This window comes from Pagrus major, chromosome 21 (assembly GCF_040436345.1).
Source record: "Pagrus major chromosome 21, Pma_NU_1.0".
NCBI classification, from domain to species: Eukaryota; Metazoa; Chordata; class Actinopteri; order Spariformes; family Sparidae; genus Pagrus; species Pagrus major.
In genome coordinates, this window is record NC_133235.1 from 11,694,834 (window position 1) to 11,707,854 (window position 13,021).

At 41.7% G+C, this 13,021-nt stretch overlaps 1 protein-coding gene across 2 annotated transcripts; it reads right to left on the minus strand.

Annotated features, from left to right (window-relative positions):
* Positions 1 to 713: 713 nt before the first annotated feature.
* LOC141016533 (WW domain-containing adapter protein with coiled-coil-like) lies at positions 714 to 12,464 on the minus strand. 2 transcript variants are annotated; one of them, XM_073490945.1, is made up of 13 exons: positions 12,116 to 12,464; positions 11,636 to 11,669; positions 10,460 to 10,649; positions 10,021 to 10,112; positions 7,442 to 7,557; positions 7,131 to 7,228; positions 6,321 to 6,605; positions 4,569 to 4,685; positions 3,965 to 4,113; positions 3,737 to 3,828; positions 3,063 to 3,246; positions 2,364 to 2,491; positions 714 to 2,264 (listed from the first exon to the last, which is right to left on the minus strand). In XM_073490945.1, exons 1-13 carry the CDS (start codon positions 12,154 to 12,156, stop codon positions 2,195 to 2,197), a joined length of 1,596 nt encoding a protein of 531 aa, XP_073347046.1. In that variant the 5' UTR covers positions 12,157 to 12,464; the 3' UTR covers positions 714 to 2,194. The 2 variants fall into 2 exon arrangements, with proteins under 2 accessions (XP_073347046.1, XP_073347047.1); XM_073490946.1 differs by lacking the exon at positions 12,116 to 12,464 and adding an exon at positions 10,734 to 10,796.
* Positions 12,465 to 13,021: the final 557 nt, after the last annotated feature.

Below are 13,021 nucleotides of genomic sequence, written 5' to 3' on the forward strand. Positions count from 1 at the left end.
TTACTATTGGGCTATCACTTCTTGAGGTACAATGTGGCTAGGGGCTAGCTGGTTAGCGTGTCAACTTAAAAAAAATATCCCTGCAACACAAGACGTGTACAGTTTGTCTTTCACATAAATCGAAAAAGGTATTCTTCACATTCTGTTGATAACTGTGGTTAAGTTGTGAATGTTTTAAACTGAAATTCTTACACATAGCACCTTTAAACAAAACACAGCCATAAACCTAACTGTCAACTACACAGCTAGCTAACACAAGACAGCCAAATCCTGCTAAAGCTAGCAAGAGATACACACAGCTAGCTTTGACGACAACCACCCAGCTAGTGAATCAGTTGATAAATATATACATTTTGGTGAACTAATATTTTGTAATGCCGCATAAATACCCATGTGCAATTCACAATTTGGTTTGGCTGATCTACTTTTAAACAACCCGTTTACACGTTTCCAGTGTGTCGGATCGTAAGCTGCTCCAAACTAACGCGGACCCCGGAGACACCTTTACCTGACGAGTTATTGATTAAGTGCAGTCTGATCTCATTGCACACAGCATTTCCCAAAGCTGTCACCCTCACCCTCCTCCAGCTGCATAATTATCCACTTTTAATTTAGCAAAATGACAAAATGCATAATTCATCAGGACATTTACTCAAGGTATACAGCACACACACTTAATCAAAACTGAGCAGTAAGTAAAAGTCAAGCAGTAGTGTGGTATAATATTTTATTCTCATATTTTATGGAATACAAAGCCCCCAACCCCACCGCCCCACCCCTCCCCGAAAAAAGTGTGCACATCAGATGTGGTGGAAACTATTCAAGGGCGAGGAAAAGAACAGCCGAGAGTCAAAGGAAAGTTGCTTTATGTGTGTAGAAGTGTACGACTGCAGTTTAATGTGATGTTCATAGAAAAAGTAGACCCTCTCGTCATGAACAAACCTTTTAAAAAAAAGTAGCCAAATCCGGCTGAAGTCAGTTTTGATAAAAGGGCCACAACAGCTGAAAAAAAACAAACGATGAGCTTGAACGTGGGTTTCCTTTTTGAAAAAATAAATCGTCTTTCCATTGATCTTTTCTGTTATGACTACAAGGACGTAATCAATCATGTACGACAATAATTTAGCTTTTATGTGACTGTAAATTTAGTCACTTTTCTTTTATCTATTGCTAAGCTGCACAAAAGGAATGAAATATTTCCCCAAAGAGACTCGGGGGAGAAACAAAATGTCGACAATCATACCAAAGAAAAAGACAAATAGCAGAAGGAATAAGAAAACGGCCAGCAGGGCTACAAATGAATATAACCTCATATGTACTAGCAGCCAACCTAGGTCCAATAATGTAGGCTTTTTTTCAAATGGCTTTGAAACATCTGGAGTGTTTTTGACATAACTAGCCATGACTTCCTAGTGACTTTGAACCACTGGAACCAGAACGCAGATTCCCCTCAACTGGGACGAAACAACTGAAGCACATGTGAGTATTTTCTGGCTGAAGGTCTTCAAGGTCTTCGCTAATGTCATGACATGTAAAACCAACCAGCTCGAAGACACACTGGGATGGCGAAAACCACTGACAAGTATAGTGAATAAAAAATAACATTAGTAACATCACTGCCATTGAATCCATACATTTCAATGCATGACAAAGTCCGTTTTCAGAGGCCTGCGGAGCGAATGAGTTCGTCCGAACCCTCCTCACAGCTGCATCACACCAATTATCATGAGATGGTTTTGTTTTAGTTGATTTTTCCCAGGAATGAATTGTAATCTTTTCCTGACCACTACACATCAAAAACACACCAGAAAACAAGTTAACCCAACACAATACACACAATCCAAGGTTCACAGTCCGAAAAAGGTGCTGTTTGAAAAGAGCCTCAGTTCCTCTATGTCCACTAGTTTAAGTGTCCGACTCGGTGAACCGTCAGTTTCACCTTTCAGCGAGAGAAATTCATGTGGTGGACGCTGGAAAAACTGATTTCTTGAAAAAGGGAAAGAAAAAAAGACATGTTCAGGATGATGGAGCTTCACCTCGTCAGCCGCCGTCTCCTTTGTCTTCTAACAGCTTGTCTCGCTTGTTCTACTAGGGAGAATAAACAGGATGTGGCAGCTCGCTGTCCATGTCTATTCCTCTTTTAAATCATTATTTGAATCCATCCCTCCCAGTCCTTTCTTCTCTGCTCGGCTCCTCACACCATGTACGAGTTCTGGTTCTTCAGCTTGTCCAGCTCTTTGCTCTGCTGCCTCAGGAACAGGATTCTGTGATTAAAGAAAGAAAAAAATAGGCGTATGAATGTGTGATGTGAATGTCGTCATTGGTGAACGTGGGTTTCTGTGTAAGTGTAATATTGGCCTCACCTCTGCTCTCTCAGTGTGGCCTGAATTTCACACACTCTGACCAGGGAGCGCAGGTTTTTCATCTCCGTGCAGAGCTCGGACATGTACAAGCTGCCCATGTTGTGGATGTCCTCACGCAACCGAGCCGCCTGACGGAAAGTGACAAATGATTATTGTCAAGTCACGGCGAAATATTTGCACACATTCAAAGTAGTGTACTTAAAACAATTTAGCTTCCTGATTCTGAATTTAAAAGGTGTACCGTGTAGGTTTGTATCTAAAAAAAAACAAAATAATCCCTCTCGATCCTCACTTGTGACTGACTAGAAGTACGTGGCAGTGTCTGTATCTGCAGTGTATATATCTTCTTAATATTTTGGCGGGTTGGGTACTTTTCTCACAAATCCAGCAAAGTGTGCCTTTAAAAGAAACCTCGAAGTAGAGCTGAAGGTAGAAGTTTCACAGAAAGGACCACTTACTTTGTATTTCTAAAGCTTTCAACGCCAACTAATGGCCTTCTTTTGCAGAAGGAGTTCCTATTCTGGTTCATTTGAACCTGAAACACCAAGTAACCAACCTTGTGATTGAATCTTTTGTCAAAGACTGGCAGCTTCGTGAATGACTAAACCCACCAACGCTCTCGGCTTCCGTAGCTCCATAATGATGCTAAAGACCCGTGGTGAGCAACTCACATGTAACATCACTGTTTGTTGGCAGTACCTGTTTCTCAGTGTTCTCTGAAGGCCATCCTTGGATATGTCTGATGAGGTTCTCATCAAAATGAGCTGCCAGGGTGGGGGTGTAGGAGCCGGGGTTGTCGGCCTGGGTTTGGCTGGTGCTGCTGGAGGGGACGTGGGGCAACGCAGCACCAGATATGTTTGATCCCGTGCACAGAATCTCCTGGCTGGTGGAGCAAGACAACTGATTTATTGTCTGCGGACAGTGTAACTAAAATCCAACTACATTTTGATGTTTAGTCACAGTTACTGTGGATCATCCTGTTTATAGCATTTATCATCATCTCAGGATAACTTAACCTTAAGCACTGAACACATGAGTTCAAGTAAGGCCCTGTGAAGTAACACACTTGCAGTCCAGGGAACTTCATAGTTAGAAGTGGCGAGAACTGGATACACATTTATTTAATAGTAGGTCTCCACATTGGATTTATTTAGCAATAAATTGCTTTTCTTATCATTACTCCACACAGGGCTGCTGGAACTACTTTCTACTAATCAAACACTCCCTATTTGCCAAATGTGTTTTTGTAATTCAGGTGGACTGTCCTTTTAGTTTTGAAAAGCCTTCTTGGTGTATATTTGTTTGCTTTACCTCCAAGCAATCCATCATCACAAACAAAGCAGTGTGTTGAAGTGATTTCTGATGGTGTCTACCTTCTCTGCTGGAGAGTTCTGGGGTCCTCTGGACGCTTCTCTGCGCTCTGAGACAGGGGGACTGGTCCTTGTTTACCTGAAGACATACTGCCCTGAAGAGGGAGATCGGATGGCAAGAGAGGAATGAACACAAAGACAAGAAAGAACGGGTGAGTAACAAACAAGAAGAGATACTCATTTATTCATCAAGTTGTATTTTTCTTTGTTACTTTTGGTTGTGCGACTCACCCTTGATTGCGAGGATGTGATGCCGCCGGGGTGCAGGCCCAGGAGAGACTTCTGGTTGCTCTGTGGCGTGCCGTTCCGCGGTGAGACGTACGGTCGCGGTGATGATGCATCCGACGTCAGAGAGACGGGCGACTGACTGGAGTGCTGGGCTGAAACAGGAAGACAGAGTGAGTACGGAGGAAAAGAGGATCGTTACGATGCTATATCTAGAAATATATCCGCACAGGCACTACCAGTCCTCAAAGCCTGCAGTAATTGCCTTGATTGTAGCGGAGACTAGTACATGCTAAATTATAAGGAGACAGTTACGGAAGAGGGCTTTCAGGTCAAGTATCAACTGTTGTTCCAGCAGAGGAAGCTTACTGAGATACATGTGAGAAGGTATTCTGTCTCTTCCACAAGTCAATCTGAAAACTTTTAACTTGATATACACAGTTAACTTGCAAAAAATGCTGGATTTCATTGACTGAAGGTCATCTGCTACACATTGGGCCTTACCGCATTTAAAAAAAATGATTTATAGGGACAGGGAGAAGAGCATTCTTTATAGAAACAGGAAATGAGTTTGTGGAGCAGATGGTGAGAAACAGCGAGGAGGCCGTACCTTGGTTGGAGTGCTGAGCAGCTGAGAGCAGAGCAGTGACGTTGAAAGCAGGTCCAGCAGTGAGGAGCTTATGAAGCACAGACCGCAAGGAAGCTTGGGTGACAGCAGCTGCCAAGACTGGAGGGAGGAAAGGGGAAAAGTACACACACACAAACACACACACACACAGGTGAGTGAGCAAGGACACACAACAGGTGAGTGCACAAACACGCACTGTTAAGTCAGAAAACACACAGTTAAGATAAGAAACAAATCAGTGGAAAGATTAATCTCTTCACCAGCCGCAGGAGCCGGTTCACTTCAATGTCATTTCACCAGCAAACAGCTGGAGGAACTTCAACGACAAGCGCACGAGTTGTCAGGTTCACACAGGATAGCAAGAAATTCATCGTAAGTGTCAAGCGAATGCTCAGGTTAGAAACAGCAGAGTCACCCAGTCACCCGTGAATAACACAATCAAATCACACACAGATAAGTGGTGGAAAGACATTTTGTTGCTGTACGAGCAGGGACCGTATGAGAACACATGGTGTGTGAACACAAGCTAACATATAAGACAACCTCCCTTTTACAAGCATTTGTTTTTGGGGAAAAGACTTGAACACTTTCACGGGAGTCCTGCTAAGAAACCTTCCTTCAGGTAGTATAAATCTGTGAAGAGCAGAGCCCTCGTCCCCGAAGCATTTTCTGTCACATACTGACACATTCTCCTGTCAGACTCTTGAAAGCAGTCAGAATTATTTTCTCCAGCAGTTAGCATTTATCTTTGTCTTTCTCAGCTCCTTGTCATCTGTGGCAGCGGTAATTCTTCACTGCTCCTCAGACACATCAATTCAGTCCACTTCTGCACTAAAGATATCACATGTCACGTAAGTTAGACTGGGCTTATGAAACTATTTTAGGGCTGAGGGCTGACACTAAATAAACTATGAACAGACTTGAAACCACTTGCCAGCTTAGCAGTAATCAGGCTGCAAGAGTGAATGTTGTCTTTTCCTGGTTTTAAAGGCTGCATTACAGTAAAGTCAGTGTTTCACACAAACTAACTAGACTCTGACGGCCCGCCAAAGTCTAAGTTTCCCCGCCATAGTCCAAATGTCATAATAATCCAAAAAATATTTTTTTACTTTTCATGAAAGTATTTAGGATATCTCACACTCACACACTCACACTCACACACACACACACACACACCAGTCTGAGGCCCTGTCAGCACCGCCTCCCTCTTGTATCAAAGCAGATGTCAATGTTTACAACTTCAATGAGGCAAAACTATCCTGGCCACGAAAAAACATCATGAGAAGGACAGGAACGGCTATCAGGTAAACTTTTGGTCTCAAATAGCAGTAACATTAAGTTGATGTGCTAGCTTGCAGTCAGTTTCTCTCTAGTCAGTCTGTCTGTCTTGCTAACCTAGCTTGTCAAAACAACTGAGATATAAAACACCGAATAACATCCTGTGTAGTGATATGGCCTAAAAATACTGCAATATATTTCTAAGGTTATTTCACCCAGCTGGAATGTTGAGAGAACATAATTGTGTAGTCGCTTAATATAATAGTAACAATAAATCTTTTAGATTCAAGCAAATAAGGTTTTTGGTGGACACTTGATGGCCCAAGTGTGCAGTAGAGCTTCTAACTAGCGGTGTTAAAGCAATGCAGTAGCCACTTGTGTCATTAATTTGTTATACCAGAGCGTAAAAGAACAGTACCGAAGATGTCATTATGTGTGGAAGTGTCATTTCCTCACCCTCGTTGAGCTTCGCCATGTCCATACTGCCGTTGTTCATCTGCAGGGTAGCCTGCAGAGCCGGGAGGAGCTGATGCAGCAGAGCCGGGTCCTGCAGCAGCGCTGGTGAAGGAGACTGGACAGACTGGGGCACCTGCCCCGAGGAGGAGGAGGAAGAGGTGGAGGAGGACATGGTGGAGGGGGTGGAACCTAAAGCCCCAGGAGCAGAGTTCAGGCTCTGAGAAGAAGAGGAAGAGGAGGAATGGCCGGAGTTGGATGCTGTGGACTGGTCCCCTGATGTGGTCTCTGTAAAGATGAACAGAGCAGAAGACCAAGACATTACTAAACACAATGTGTTGTTGTTTCTCTAAGTAACTGAGCAACAGACAGATGTAATAAATTATAATAAAAACCCTTCTCTGTATCCAAGATGTTTATCCAAAAAGGAATCAACAGGAGCTAGCCCCAAAAGGTGTCTACAGGTATCAAACACTCAAATTTGATGCTTTTTAAGACCTTTAAGTTAAGGTTAATCTATATTTTGCCAACAGGTAGGTGCAAGTATAAAGTATGAAGACAGTATTTGTTCCAGTCTGTTTAAAGATTTTGGGCATCACAAGTGTGGACTTTGATGCAGAAGTGCTTGACTCATTTTGACACACAGAAAGTAAAAGATGGCTAAATTAAATCACATAAAATTAAGACCATACAAGTGTAAACTGAAGAGTATTTAATGACTTTTAAGGCCAAAAAAAAAAATACAACTGAAAAAGACGTGCTGACACCCTGCTTGTACCACATTGCTTATAATCTTAATTGAGCCACACTTACTCGTTGTGGCTTTGTCCTGCAAGGCCTCTTGTCTGTAGTCCATGTCCCTGGGGAAACTGTTCGCTGCCATCTTGACTGAGTCTTTCTGTCGTTGTTCCCTGAAGCAGAAAAAGCAGAAAGCAACGGTGACTATGTGCGGGATGCGTGCTGCAGTTAGACTCTGGACCCTAAGCTAAAAATATTCTGTTAAGACCGGTGCACTGTGTGATCTTTTAATGTTTGACACTGCATGAAATTGAGAATCTCGATTACTTGAATTCTTGAATTGAATAGTGTTGCAGGGTTCAAATTTAGCATTTAAGTGAGCTTGCCTCTCCAACAGGTCCTTGGGCTTCTCCCACTGGGAGACCTCAGTTCTACAGTTATAGTAGTACTTCTTCCCAGAGGAGCTGATGTGTTCTGTCCAGTCATCTGCTGGGTCCTGGTGCTGAGAGAGACGAGACAAGAGATGTTAGAAAAGGAAATTATGACAAGTTGAAGAGTACCGCTAAGAAAGATGAAAGCTGCCTGACAAAACTTAGATTTTCATACTTTATGGACGTGAATGTATGTAAAAATCTGAAACACTGCAGCACAGTTGGAAAAGTCAGCAGCAGTGTTGGGGAAAGATTTGCATGTAACTGGGCTTCAAAAAGGACACTTAAATGAGACAATACGTCAAAGTACACATAAGTCTATGTTCCTTAAGTGGGTAAGCATCCCTCTCTTATCCAGCCATAATGGCTGAGGGCTTTTCAGTGTGGATGGGAACTGGTGTATTATTAATGATCATGTATATACCCACAATTCCAGGAAGAGAACGTACTTCGCCTCATCCTGTTTTTTCTATTTACAACTGGACAGATTTCATTATGGACTGACTTTGCAGGAGGTCTGCCCCAGTAACACATTATTTAGTGCTGCTCTCTTGAGGGAAAACAAACTGATAGTCTTAACTGAGACAAATATGGCTATTAGTAGTAAAAGTAGATAATAGCAGGGTCCCGGAATTACTTCAAAAAAACAGGAATATGATTTGACATTTACTCCCGCCACAACAACAGGTTTTACTTGCACAAATCTGCAGTTTAAGATTTAGCATTAACTCCCAACAGAGATCATCTTGGTGCCCATGTTAACAGGCTGGAGCAGCAACATAGCTTGTGTGAGCAGAGCGTCGTCTAAAGATTTGGCATTTCACCTCATTTTTTCCACATCATGTGGAAAATTCTCGGCAAAAACAGGCAGTGAAAATGATCTGCTGACAGTTGTATTAATATCGTATCTTGGGCGGCTTGATATTGGGGCAAAACTGACATTGTGATGTTTTGGTTTTCTGCAATGCAAATTGCAATATGAATGATTTGGTTAACCCTATAGGGGAGTGCATTTTGTCAAAAAAACGAAGTAGACTCTGCTTAGTTGGCTTAGTATTCAGAGCAGAGCCTGCATGTCACTGAAATCAACAAACTCCCATGAATGCAACACTTAAATGGGACTAAATTATGTAATATCAAAGACTTCTCTTGTAGATTAGTCATGGAAAATGAAAACTGTGCAAGTTAACCTTTTGTATCAAGCAGCATCAAAATTGAAGCATGATGTGTTTGAGTTCATTCCCGTACTTGACAGTGAACGTCCTGTGAAGTGATTACTTAGCATGCACACATTGCAATGTCGATGCTGAAATAATATACTGTAATACTAATACCAGCGTTCACTACAGTTTCAATGTTATTACCTATAGAATGTGTCACACACATGAAAAAAATGTAAACATCCAGTGAAGGGTAGTATTTTTCCAGTCTCTCTCTGTATGAGAACTCATGTCATTATCATTATTAAAAGATAAACTCCATGGAGAAAGATAGGGCTGGTATCAGCAGCGCTGTGGACACACACACACACACAAGTCTCAGCAGTTCAGTGAGGTAGCTGTCACACAAAGTAAAGGAAAGCAGTGTGTCCTTGGTGTCACGGTTTAATAATGTTATATACAGTATGATCTGATGCCCGGGGTCTTGAGGACAAGAGACGAGGTGAGTTAGGGCTTTGAGCAAGTAAACAAAATGAGATACTTAGTTATTTTTGACACGTGCAACACACAAAACTTTCAGGCTATAAAGAGGAAAAAGACTCCCGCACACTGTCCACTTCACTTACAATTAAGTTTTAATGACAACAACGTTTCGATTGTCATTAAGCTTAATTGCAAGTGAAGTGGACAGTGTGCGGGAGTCTTTTTCCTGATTTTGTCGGCCCTCGGTCTTCTCCTATGCACCTGTCGATCTTAAGGTGTGCTGAACTCTGAGGCTTTGAATAGGAACAGTTTTTGACTTCCGGTCTACAGAAAATGGACAGCTACCTATGCAGCAGCTAATGGCTAACATTTTCCACTGTTTTCTCTCATGATGAATGAAGATGAACAAATGTGGGAAACCCTCTGGTTTGGCTACACATTTGTCATTACAAGTGTTGCATATACACCACTCTCCATTTTCAACTCGAATAAAAAGGATCATAACAGCGTACATCAACACCATCAGTTTAACAATGCCATGTTAAATCTTGATGATCTGTATTTATTATGCTCATAAACCAGTGTGTCATGTCAAATATTGAGCTTTACTGCTCAGTCCATCCAGTGAGATATGATAACAAGATGATTAAATCTTGTTAAGAAGGAAGTCTACAATCTATTCAGACCATCTCCTCTCTACAGGCAACCTGTTATTTAAATATGAGGTTTGAATCATGCACCGTTGTTGAGACAAAAATGCCTTTACACAGAGACAAGAGAGATGCCTCCACATATATAATATCCCACATACCATGTTCCAAAGTACAGTGACAGCAATTTGTGCAGGAAATGCTGAGGGAATATAATCAGATATGCTGGACGACGTCTTACCCTGTCTGCAGGCTTGCTCTGAGTCGCATGTGAGTCGGAGCCATGGTGGGAGCTGTTGTTGTGAGTGTTCTCCTGAGGAGAGCCGTTGGTCCCTGCAACACAGCCATTCGTCAAGTCACAGAACATACACAATGTTCTGCAGAGGACTGAATCCTCTTTGTGAGTGTTCTAACTTTGCATTGTTGACATTTGAGCAATAATAGCTTGATTATGATTTGTTGGCAGTGAGATGACAAAGAAATCTAAAGCTTCACTTTTGTTCATCAGAAGACTTTGTTAGTCATTTAAGAAAATGAGTTACAGTAAGCTGAGGCTGAGAGTCATGAGCATCTGATGTTTTTCTGAAACAAGACCTAGAAGATGTGTTTTCCTTATAACAACACTGTTACGTAAAATTTAAAATTGCATGCATGTATAAAACCACCAGATCGGGGCTTACCATTTTTCCCTCTAACTGTGTGAGAGGTTTTTGCCTTGCCGTGTCCTGGGCCGTCTCCGTGTCTGCTGACAGGACTTTCGTCGGAGCGCCGCAGCATCTTGTACGGGGGCGTGGGGTCTGATGAGCCATCACGCACCTTGTCGTAACGGTGAAGGCTGCTGGACTGGCTCTTTGGCTGAGATTTATGGGTCTAGATTGAATAAAGCATGGCAGAAGGACTTGTTGGGATGTGCTCAAGCTTACACTGATGTCATTTTCTTCACACAGTTCATACCATCATTAGCTTTTCTGGAAAACACACTGGATGAAGCAGGCTTCATTGAGGAAGTGCTAGAGACTGATGACAGTGAAAACAGAATTGATAGGTTCAAAAATAAATTGCAGCTCAGTGTGGGAGTGGTTGAATGTAATATTACTGAGCTCATGGACGTAGATGTGGTATTAAAATGTTGCTTCCTGAACAAACAAATGCATACTGTGGAAATAGTATATTGTCTCCAGCATCAAGGATTTGCTTAACACGTTTAGAAAATATTTTTTTGCAGCCATTGAGTAGCCGGTGGTAGCCTAAACTCATGAGTTGAAAAGTTGTACTATATCACAACATACATACAGACTCTACATAGCGGCTAGCTAGGTTTGGTGATCTTGTCCTTATTATGATTAAATAAATATCATCTGTGTTAGATGTTAATGTCTGCAGTTAATGTTAACATTTGAGCGCACAGCTAAGCCTCTCTGTCTTACGGCTCTTATCGAATGTTGCCTACAGGAAGCCATTAAGGTGTACAAATGTATCCTACTTTGACAAGCGTGATGCTATGTCATTATAAACTGAATTTAAAAGGCAAAACTTACCAAGCTTTACCAGAACAATACACTAACTATGTAGAGTAATGGAAATAACATCTTTAATAGTTGTTTAAGTTGTCTGACAGGTTTTTACAGGGACTATATTATTCGGAGTTTACCTGGAGTTGGGTTAGTGACACCTGCCTCACACCACAGATGTGAGAATCGAGCTATTTCTGAGTACAGTTGGTGCATCTCTGAATTAACAATATATTTGAGTTCAGATTATCATTTTATTGTAAAAAATTACATTATTATACCTTGATTAGCTGGATTAGTTGACAGTAATGACAAATGACTGTTAGCAAATTGACAACATCATACCTGATAGGATTGTGAATCCCTTCTGTCGGTGCACCTGCGGAGACAAACAGGACAAACGGTGTTAGTGGATGTTAATGTAACAGTTAGGACGGTTTTCTAACCGTAGCAACACACTTTCTGCAATATATTTAGCTAATTAGCTGCCGTTAGCTAAGTTAGCTAGCTAGATTTGCCACCATAGCAACAGCTGACTGCTCTTTATGTCAGTGGTAGAAAATTACCGAATCTGTTAAAAATATACGCACGTCCGCAATGTGCCCTATATACGCAGGGTTTAATATTAACATGTTAGTTAGCTAACGTTACGTTAACGTCAGTCGGCTAGCTACAGGAAATAACCAGAACCCGTAGCTAACAGCAGAGAAACTGCTAGCTAGCTGCTAGCATTGGTAGCTAACAGAAAGACGCAAACATAAATAAGCGGCCTACAAATTAAAAAACGCGTAGCTTTCAGAATGTTAACGTTGGTGCTTGATTTACCCATCGCTGACTCTTGCTGGTTTCCTTGCATACATCACCATCAAGGCCGTGGTGATGTATGTATGTGTGTGAGGGGGAACCGTGGCCTCCTGTCTGACTGCTCTACCAGTTCTCTTTTCTTCAGCTTCCTGATATCTAGACTCCGTCTATCCTGACAAACAGATACCTACAAGCCGAGCGCCGGGCACCAGCACTGCATAGCGGGTGGTCTTTATTAAAAACCACCCTCAGTGCATCATACGGTATGTAGTTTCGGTATGCGCTTGGCTCGGCCGATGTAGCTCAGCGAAAAGCAGCAGAGTCAGGAGGAAACGGAGAAGACGGACTTCTCGGTAATGTTTAGCTAGGAACCGAGTTTCCGGGTTTGCCTTTCAAAATAAGAGTATCTGCTAAACCCTTAATGAGTGAAGAAAACGCCACAGTGAGGAAAACAGGAAAAACACATTAGATCAACTTGTTAAAACTTGTGACAGTGATAACTACAGTGTCTTATAAAACACATGCTTATACCTGTGCCAGGTAGGCTCGTGTATTCGAGAGTAGAGCTTTTTCCGTCTTCTCCTTTATTGAGTATCAGATGTTTACAACCCTTCATAGTGATGAAGAACACTAACCTACATACGAGGCACATTAGATAAGAAAGAAAACATAATATTGCAAAGTAGAACTGCCACACATGGCAAATACAGTCACGTTATTCCTACATAGCTAGTTATAATGACTTTTTCTTTTATAATATATAATCAAAAAACGGTATATTTATCCTGAATTACTATTTTTCTCAATTGTTGTTAATATATCGAAAACATTTTCGCTTTAGCGTGGTGGAGCAGAACAGAAAGATGACTGCACGACAATCATTTGTTTCTCACAAGTGGCGGAGTTTAAAGTTTGTGCTGTTATTTT